This window comes from Ictalurus furcatus, chromosome 16 (assembly GCF_023375685.1).
Source record: "Ictalurus furcatus strain D&B chromosome 16, Billie_1.0, whole genome shotgun sequence".
NCBI lineage: Eukaryota > Metazoa > Chordata > Actinopteri > Siluriformes > Ictaluridae > Ictalurus > Ictalurus furcatus.
The window spans coordinates 22262250-22272565 of record NC_071270.1 but is presented as its reverse complement, the minus strand read 5'-3'; the positions used below and the strand labels follow the sequence as shown (position 1 = coordinate 22272565).

The window sequence follows — 10316 nt, the reverse complement described above, 5'->3', positions numbered from 1 at the left end:
CATTTTAAGTGAATAAGATACTGACTATATATATGTTACAATCTTTGAAAACAATCTCCAAATTTCTCTATATGACTTTATTTTGATGTTGACTCGTATAATTATGACTCATATTACAACACAGGTCTATTATGATCTCTGACAGATTTGTCTATGAAAATGAGCAGAAACTGAAAGGTCAGTTACCTGTAGTGATGTTAATTTCAGTGATATTGATGTTATTTATTGAAGGTAAACTGAGTGTCATCAAAATGTTCCTCAGTTGATTCAGGACCGTTACATCCACTGCGCTAATTTCAATCTCAAGCAGATATTCAGCTGAGAAAAAAGTGAAGAGAAATTCCATATAAATTTACTACATCATTATACGGAAGTAAAGTAACACTCGTGAGAATCTTCACATCTTCGGTTAGTTATTGGGGTAGTTTTACCTGGGGGTGGTTCAGTTGGACATGTAGAGTTATCTATAAAGTAAAGTATTACCATAATTAAAAAGTACTAATAAATATGTTCACCAACTCTTTACTTCATAATGAGAACTTTAGCTTCAAACTGATGTCTGTTAAGATATGAGTAGACTTAAATATCTAGAGCATCAAACTGTCCAGTTCTATAAAACAAAACTTCTAGAAGTACCATGCATTTGACAGTTAATAGCTATCATTGTATAGTAATAAAGTAATAAATGAACATCAGTCAGACATTCTTGTTTTTTGTGTTATATATAATACATACTCATCAGCTCATTGATTGGTTGGCAGAAGTGTCCATCATTTGGAATAGCATTGATGCAGCCACAAGAGGAATTGGTGACGTTACCACAAGACCCATATAGTTTGCACTTTTCACATGGCCAGAAATACTGATCCTCACACCTGCACTGATATTCAGTACCATTCAAACTGCACACTGTGGAATGTAAGAAGATGTATTAATTTTTTTATCTGCTTCTAAGATTTTGTGATTTCAATACCCATTTTCATTACAAAACACTTATGACGCGTTATAGATGTGTCCGCAAAACAGACTTTAAAATCGTTAGCATCAAAGCCATTTCACTCTTTATAGTTCACAAAAATTCCCTCGTCACTCTATAATATCAGGCTACATTATTTGAATCCTACTTCATCATGGTGCATTTGGCATTTAAAAGCGTGCACTGGATATTCTCCAATGTCTTTTGTCACAATTTCAAGATTAGCTCACCCGAAAAATATTGCACTATATTGTTAATAGGATTTTTTTTATACACAGCCTAACTCCTACCTGTTGTAATGGCCACATCTGTAATTTCTGCTGCATGACCAAATGTAATTGGGAAACTGATTTCTGCAAAACGGTTTCTCAGTTCATCGAGCATTGTTGTGCTTGTGGTATTCAGCTCAATTTCAACCAGAATATCAAATAATGGTAGTTCTACAAAAAGACAATAGGCATGTGAATACAAGAAATGCTATTTTAGGTCTTTATTTTATGGTTTATATACTTATATACAATTTTTCTCTTACCACTTGTTGTCACACACATCTGTCCATCACTGGGAAAGACATCGATACAGGTACATACTCCTTCATATAGGTCATTGCAGGCATTATGCACAATGCAGTTATTAAATGACCAAAAATACTGATCCTCACAAATGCACTGATATTCAGAACCATTTGGGTGACACACTGAGGAAAAGAGAATTTTAAAGAAAAGATTAGGACTAAACTTGAATATGTAATTATGCATGCATGCATGGCCTCATTATGAAGTCTTGCCAGCCTTAGGACCCATGTTAGTATCGAGCCCGTATTTACTGTGCTTTGACCCTTGCCTTGGCTTTAGATTACTCTGTAGGCTTACCCTTTATTTGGATATCCATGCCTTTTTGTCTTTGACTGTTACTTTTACAGTACTTTTTTTTACAGTTACTTTTTTGAGTTTTGCACTGCAGCTCTGACAATAGTTCTGACTGGAACATAAATTATTAATCCACTTATTCAGATATGTTGTGGTTACTACAGTAACAGCTCTTTCACGGGGACTTGTATAGCAGGCATTCCACATAATTGAATGTTAATAATAAAAAGATAATTTAATATCCACGGTCTATCCCTGGACCACCAGGTGTAAAGCGAGAAACATAGACAGTAATCATTTATTTGGTCAAACTTTCTGTAAGAAAACATATAAGAAGTCTCGAGTGTCGGTTCTTTGAAAGTCTTCAAGACAGAGATTTTGCACTATGCAGTTTCTGGGTAACATGTTGAACTACTTTTTTTGTCTTATTAATTTCAAGAGAGAGAAAGCACTAGAGTTGCACTGACCAATTTGTATCTCTTCCATTGAAGTATGCAGCATAAATTTAACTTTCTAATTCCTGTGTGAAGCGAAACTCTCACACAAGCTGCATTTTACCACATATTATATCATTTGTGGTCTGACAGGTTATTTAATTGCTGAACGTCTCACCCTTTAGCTGTTAGAGAATCTTTGGAGACTTTACAGTGTGTCATTAAACGTTTACAGGTTCTTCCAGCCTATCACTGAAAACATGCTATATGACCAGGTCATTATATTCCATTTTGGCTTAGGACCTGTTTTAAACTGTGCTAACAAAACACATACTGTATCTCAAAGTAACGTTCTGCATGATATCAGTGCAACCAGATGTGCGATTTTATACAGCAGAATATCATACAATGTAAACCCAGCTGGGGCTAGTGATCCTTCCATCACATCTGATGCAATTCCCATAGTGTCAAGCAAATACAGTAGCTTAGATTTAGATACATTTATAATCAAGAACCTACATTGAAAAATAATAATAACATGTTGTTGTTGGTGTTTTCGAACAGAGCTTACCTGTTGTAATGTTCACGCTTTCGATTTCTGTGGTGTTGTCTATTTGGAAACTACTGATGGACTCCAATGATGATTTGATTTGCTCAAACAAAATCGCTTGTGACACATTCACCTCTATGATTACAATGTATTCTAGTATATCCGTGTTCACTGGAAATGAAAATGTGATTTTGGTCATTTAGGTGATGGGTATGAAAAGAAAAAAACAGACATAGATATAAATATAATATATAGAATTGCTTTAAAATCATATAGCAGGATTTTTAGACATAATTTTGATGAATTTTTATTTACCATCTCGTTTTTCCCTTAAGTGATTCATTTCTCCATCTGTGTAGCTCAACTGAAATTTGAGGGGAAAAATTAATTAGGCAAAGTTGCATAATAATTGTTACCGTAATAATAATGTTTATGTTTATCACATATACGATTTGCAGTCTTTATTGCTGTAAAAATCTGAAATTTACCATTACTTATTACTGAAATTTAATATTACAAAGAATTCAGTTAAAGTCTCAGGAATTTGAAAGAAATTTAAACATTGTCATCAGTTTATATATGTTTCTTACAAAGCCTTTACTTCTAGTAATATCAAAACTGACTATGCAAAACATATCATATGTTTCAACATTCTTTGTTTACATTTAAATTTATGCCATTTGGCAGATGCCCTTATCCAGAGCAACTTACTTGACTGTTTAATTATTAAGCTTGAACATTTATGTATTCTTATTTCCCTGCGGATAGTATTTGGATTGACCATATTCATCCATCCATCCATTTTCTGTACCGCTTATCCTACACAGGGTTGCATGGAGCCTGGAGCCAATCCCAGGGGACTCGGGGCACGAGACACCCTGGAAGGGGTGCCAACCCATCGCAGGGCACAATCACACATGCAAACGCACACATTGTGGACACTTTAGAAATGCCAATCTACCTACACCGCATGTCTTTGGACTGGGGAGGAAACCGGAATACCCGGAGGAAACCCCTGAAGCAGAGAGAACATACACTCCATGCACACACAGGGCGGTGGCAGGAATCGACTCAACCCTGAAAGTGTGTGAGGCAAATGTGCTAATCACTAAGCCACTGTACCCCCCCCCCCCCCAACACACACACACACACACACACACACACACACATTATCATATATAAAATTATTTTTAGTACTTTTTGTACATGGAATCCGGAGTACTTCCAGATTGTAAATGGTCAGCACTTATATAGCGCTTTTTAACCTTAGCGGTTCTACAAAGCACTTTACACTGTTTCACTTAAACTCATTCACCCATTCATACACACACTCACACACCCATGGTAGCAAAGCAGTCATGCAAGGTGCTAGCTTGCCATCGGGAGAAACTTGAAGTTCAGTGTCTTGCTCAAGGACACTTCGACATGTAGTCATGTGGGGCAGGAATCAAACGTCCGACCCTACGATTAGTGGACAACCCGCTCTACCACCTGAGCCACAGCCGCCCACAAATATGCATTTGTATGTACAGAACTACTAATCAAGTCACTCTTCAAATCTACTGGTAATTTAGACACTATTGTCTTTAGGCAAATTCATTTACATGTAGAAATCTTTGATAGTGCCTGGTTTTCTTTTTAACTCATATTTCAGTTTTAAAAATGTTACCTCTACAATCATGTCTGAAATTTCAGGGAGTCCTTGTGAGTTCACCACTTGCATATAAATGAGCAGGATGGCAAAAAATCTCAGGAAACATTCTGGCCTCTTCCCTGTAAAACAAAGATAAGAAATGAAAAATGTAGCCTTGCAGAGTAATTTTCACATAAATTTATTAAATATTATTCTAAGTCAGTGTATGTTTTATTCGAGAACAGCTGAATCTTTATACTTGACTTTATTCAGAGTCCCAAATGTATCTTTTGCTGACTTTGCACATAATTCTGCTGCTGAAGAAACTCAACTGTTTATGAGAATTATGGTGAACAGTAGCCTAAAGTTCTTGGTGCTCATGTAGCTAGTTTTCTATTACATCCTTTTATAGGATTTCGGCTAATCCTGGTCTTGAAATTGTCTATTGTTCAATCATTGGAACAATATCATTAAGAAACTGGTTTTTATGGTTACCACTCCCAGTAATGACTAACAACTCACTGTGTATAGCTCTACCCACCGCTTCTGAGAAAAAGATAATGATTCATTTAGAGTTAAAAGCTTGTCAGGGCAACAGCATTATATAACCAAACATACAGCACACTAAAGATACAGCATTATATAACCAAACATACAGTACATTTAACAGATTACAGCATTCGTGTTTAGTAAAAACCCAATGCTGATCTCAATGATGAATGTGATAATGGCCACTAATATGAAGAAGTAACCAACATAGAGACTGGTCATGGCAAGTTATAGGATGGGCTGTTGTATGCCTTGAGCTGTATTTCCAGCAAAACACATCAGCTTTGATTCCACTGAGTTTCAATAGAACGCATGGACAAAGGCCAACATGAACTGCATATGGTACCAAAGCACCAAAATGCCAGTATATCAGCACTGTAATCACAGGCTATATCAGAGCAGTACACACTATTAGGCCTCCCACACCCAACATATGGACTACCAGCACAACCAATTCAAGAGGTCTGTAAAATATGAAAAATGTGTTAAATGTCCCTGATTCTCCCGACGGCCAGTCCGACCCTGATATGAACTTCTAACACTAGAGACCATATAGTCAGATCATGAGTGTCGTATAACAGCAAACCAGTGACTACATTTTCCATCCTGTACTGTGGCCTACAAACATGGCTGCCATGGACTGCAATTCCCAGAACACTCATTCATTCTAATCACGCACACCTGCATCCAATCTCACAAACAATCACTCCACAGTTTAAAAGGATTTTCCAGGCATTCAGTCTTTGCGAAGTATTGAGTGTTATCACCATACCAAGAATTTGTACCCTGTTCCTCGTTTTGATTCATGTTGTTTGATCTTGTTTCTTATTTCTTGTTCTCGATCGCCTTTTTCTCGATTTCTTGTTTGCAGATCGCCTGACCCATTGCCTGTTTTTGACCATGTTATTGTCTCATGATTTGAATTTGTCTGCCTGCATCTCTTTATTAAAAGCTCTTATCTGCACTTGCATCCTGCTTGGATCATTTCTATAACCAGACAAACTTGTGAGACCAAAAACCATCAAATGCTTTTTGAGGCCAGAGCTTTACTTCAACTAGTTTGCTTCATTCATGCACTATGTTAACAATTAAGCTGTTTTCAAAAAAGAAAGAATTATTCATTGTCAAACTTTGTGTATGTAAAAAAAAAAACAACACAAGCGTTATTTTATAGTCTTTTGGATAAGGCCAGAACCACATTTAGTAGGACCATTGCCCACAATTGAGACAAGTACAAGTACAAATTCCAATAATCAGAGGCAGGTCCAAGTCAATACATGTCAAGACCGGACTTGAGTCCCACAACCCTAAGTACACCATGTTCTGATTTGTGTGTATTCATTGTCAGCTTTGGATAGATATCATTGTTTTTAAACTTGTTCTGCAGCCTACCTGTCCTAACAGATACTAGTCAAGTGGAACAATAACGTATTTGGAAATACCACCTAGATTCAGCAGTTACTGAACCTTATGTCTTTAAAACAGAGACCTTAGCGGGGATCCAGCACAGATGATTTCACACAAAGTATAACTTGGACCTAGGGCCTGACTTCTCAACAAATTGTATGGTCTTGGGTGATGGCATGCTTCACGTACTTTAATGTTTTATATCCTTTTATGTTCTAGAATTATACACCAAATACAAACCTTATCACACACACACACACACACACACACACACACACACACACACACACACACACACTGTTGTCATTTTTCACTGCTTGCCAGACATTCCACAGATCTTCCTAGAAACCCGCACCCCAACCACGCCCTCTAAAAGTTGAGAAAAGCAAGTTGAAAACTGAATTAAAAAACACCATAGTACTCTCCGCCACCATCATCAAAATCATCGTCAAGACCAAGGGGGTAGAGATCAAGTCTAAATGAAAATGAGATCAAATAAACTGGAGTTTATCTCTGCCTACAGATGCCTGCTTGGATCATTTCTATAACCAGACAAAATTGTGAGACCAAAAACCATCAAATGCTTTTTGAGGCCAGAGCTTTACTTCAACTAGTTTGCTTCATTCATGCATTATATTAACAATTAGGCTGTTTTCAAAAAAGAAAGAATGATTTATTGTCAAACTTTGTGTATGTAAAAAAAAAAAAAAACAACACAAGCGTTATTTTATAGACTTTTGGATAAGGCCAGAACCACATTTAGTAGGACCATTGCCCACAACTGAGACAAGTACAAGTACAAATTCCAATAATCAGAGGCAGGTCCAAGTCAATACATGTCAAGACTGGACTTGAGTCCCACAACCCTAAGTACACCATGTTCTGATTTGTGTGTATTCATTGTCAGCTTTGGATAGATATCATTGTTTTTAAACTTGTTCTGCAGCCTACCTGTCCTAACAGATACTAGTCAAGTGGAACAATAACGTATTTGGAAATACCATCTAGATTCAGCAGTTACTGAACCTTATGTCTTTAAAACAGAGACCTTAGCGGGGATCCAGCACAGATGATTTCACACAAAGTATAACTTGGACCTAGGGCCTGACTTCTCAACAAATTGTATGGTCTTGGGTGATGGCATGCTTCACGTACTTTAATGTTTTATATCCTTTTATGTTCTAGAATTATACACCAAATACAAACCTTATCACACACACACACACACACACTGTTGTCATTTTTCACTGCTTGCCAGACATTCCACAGATCTTCCTAGAAACCCCCGCCCCAACCACGCCCTCTAAAAGTTGAGAAAAACAAGTTGAAAACTGAATTAAAAAACACCATAGTACTCTCCGCCACCATCATCAAAATGCAGTCTGGTGATAAATTAAAAGACAAAACACCATACAGTGTTGTAGTAAGGTGTTGAGCCACCAGGTTCTGGAGAAACCAGAACCAGCCACCAGTGAGCCTTGGTAGAGATTCTACAAGTCTCTTGAACTGTACTGGAGCGATGAACACTGTTCTTCCAAAAACATTCACAGTTCTTCCAAAATACGCTATATGGCCAGAATTTGGTGCACCTGACCATCACACCCATATGTGGTCCTTCCCCAAACTGCTGCCATAAAGTTGGAAGCACACAATTGTATACAATGTCTTTGTTTGATGTGCATTAAGATTTTCCTTCACTGGAACTAAGGGACCATATTCCAGCATGACAATTCCCCTGTGCACAAAGCGAGCTCCTTGAAGACATGGTTTGCCAAGGTTGGAGTGGAAGAATTCAACCTCAACCCCACTGAACACCTTTTGGGATGCACTGAAACACCGAGTGCACCCCAGGCATCCTCACCTGACATCAGTGCCTGATCTCACTAATGCTCTTAAGTGAATGATCACATATCCCCACAGCCACACACTCTCAAATCTAGTGGAAAACCTTCCCAGAAGAGTGGAGGTTATTATAACAGCAAAAAGGAGACTAAATCTGGAATGGGATGTTCAAAAAGCACAGCTGAATGTGATGGTCATGTGTCCACAAACATTTTGTCATATAGTGTATTCACTGTTCTTGCACAAATTTCCTCAAGGCTTTTGTATGATGGTATTGGAGAGTCACTGTTGTCTTTTTACTTCTTTTTATTTTTTATTTCTATTTTTATTTCCTCATATTATCATTATGACCATTTCTACTGTTTCTGTTGGTAAATGAATAGCATTACCCCATTACATATTTAACTGTCCTAATTCTTGATAGTGGGTTTCTGTAAGAGAATGGATGGAAAGAGCTTTAATTTGGCAGTAAATTAAGGAAACAAAGCTGGACTTCTCTTAAAGAATAGTTCACACTAAAATTATGTTTATTGTGATACACCTGATCAGATTAACTATAGACTTGATATTTCAAGAGTATTTCATCTAATTCAATTAGAAGAAAAATTTTACATCAAATGAAAGGGTAGAGCACAACCCTTTTGATTCCAGTAAGTAATTATAATCCAAACAAGTCTGACATGTTTCCTTCTACACAAACAGACACATTTAAATGTAAATGGTTCCTTTGTAGCAAAATGTCATTTTAAATTATTAGTAAAGCTGCATTTCTAAAAATATGTAACTTACCTTTATTAGCCATGATGCTCAGGTAGATTTTGGACTTCATCTGGTGTCTCTGTGGTGTCTCTGTGTAAAATTCCATGTGACAAGTGATCCTATTGCGTTATACTGTACTGCATTCCTTCTGAACTACTCCATGGCTCTGCCTCTGTTTAAACAAACATTTTCACAGCCAATTAAAAGTTTCTCCAGTAGAATCCTATATTACCACAGCAGGAAAATTACATTTCAGCAAGTGAAATTATCATAAATACTGTCCAGTCAGACTTATCTAAAGTTTCATCATCACCATTATTATATTTGTTTGATTGTTTGTTTGCTAGTTTGTTTTGTTTTGTGTCCTTTTTGGAAAAGGCCATTCGTCAAATAAGAGGTGCATTAAAATTAAACTGTCCGTCAATCCGAGAACAATTTTTTTTCCTCATGTGTCAAAATAAACTGTAATATATAAGTTTAGGCATTTAGAATATTTTTAATATCAGTACCTACCAACACATTTTTTTTTTCTTTTATGATGTGAATAAATAAATGAATAAAAAATAAAAGAAGTTTGGGACACAAACCACATCTGAAGCTCCACTTTATTCCTAGTTAACTCCCTATAAATTCCCATTATTCAGTTTATTTACTCATGACACTTTTCATATCTACTACCTCCCTTTCTCCTCTGAATCCTACCCAAGAGTTGTGACCACTCGTCACTCACTCTGGTACTGGCCAACAGATTCCATAATGTAATAGGTTTATGTTAATACTACTGATCATGTTTTGTGACGTAATGGAGTTGAGGACAGATGCAAAAGCAGATAAGAGCTTTATTATGTGAGAGACAGGCAGACAAATCCAAATCGTGAATCATAGACGTGGTCATAAACAGTCAAAAGGTCAGGCAATCAGCAAACGGGCATAAACGAGGCAAAACAAGAATCGAAAATGAGGGCTAGAACAAGATAAAAACTAGGACAGAAAACATGATGATCAATCAGTGATTATTGCATGTCTTGCTCTTGGTCTTTGTCGATTGACCACTCCTGGGGAGTGAAAAAACCTTATATTGTGCATTCAGAATGTATTCATTCACTTTTTATGGTGTTGTCATCTTGTGGTAAAATGTATTTTTTTCATTCCACAGTGTATGCTCCGACCACTATGACAGCACACATATTAAAACTAAAAACTGAAATATCACATCGATATAAGTATTTAAGGCAGGCCCTTTGCTCAAGGCCCTTTGCACTTTAACTCAAGAACATCATATTTGTCCTTCAGATGT

General features: G+C 36.8%; 1 protein-coding gene and 1 long non-coding RNA gene across 2 annotated transcripts; both read right to left on the bottom strand.

Annotated features, from left to right (window-relative positions):
- Positions 1-70: 70 nt before the first annotated feature.
- Positions 71-1089, bottom strand: LOC128620573 (uncharacterized). The gene is made up of 3 exons (XR_008388165.1): positions 736-1089; positions 432-464; positions 71-318 (listed from the first exon to the last, which is right to left on the bottom strand). It is a non-coding gene; the product is annotated as an uncharacterized LOC128620573 (long non-coding RNA).
- Positions 1090-1235: 146 nt separating this feature from the next.
- On the bottom strand, positions 1236-9355 carry LOC128620572 (uncharacterized). Its single transcript, XM_053645729.1, has 6 exons — positions 9050-9355; positions 4499-4602; positions 3145-3193; positions 2851-3000; positions 1509-1673; positions 1236-1416 (listed from the first exon to the last, which is right to left on the bottom strand). Exons 1-6 carry the CDS (start codon positions 9123-9125, stop codon positions 1256-1258), a joined length of 705 nt encoding a protein of 234 aa, XP_053501704.1. The 5' UTR covers positions 9126-9355; the 3' UTR covers positions 1236-1255.
- Between the last annotated feature and the right edge of the window lie 961 nt (positions 9356-10316).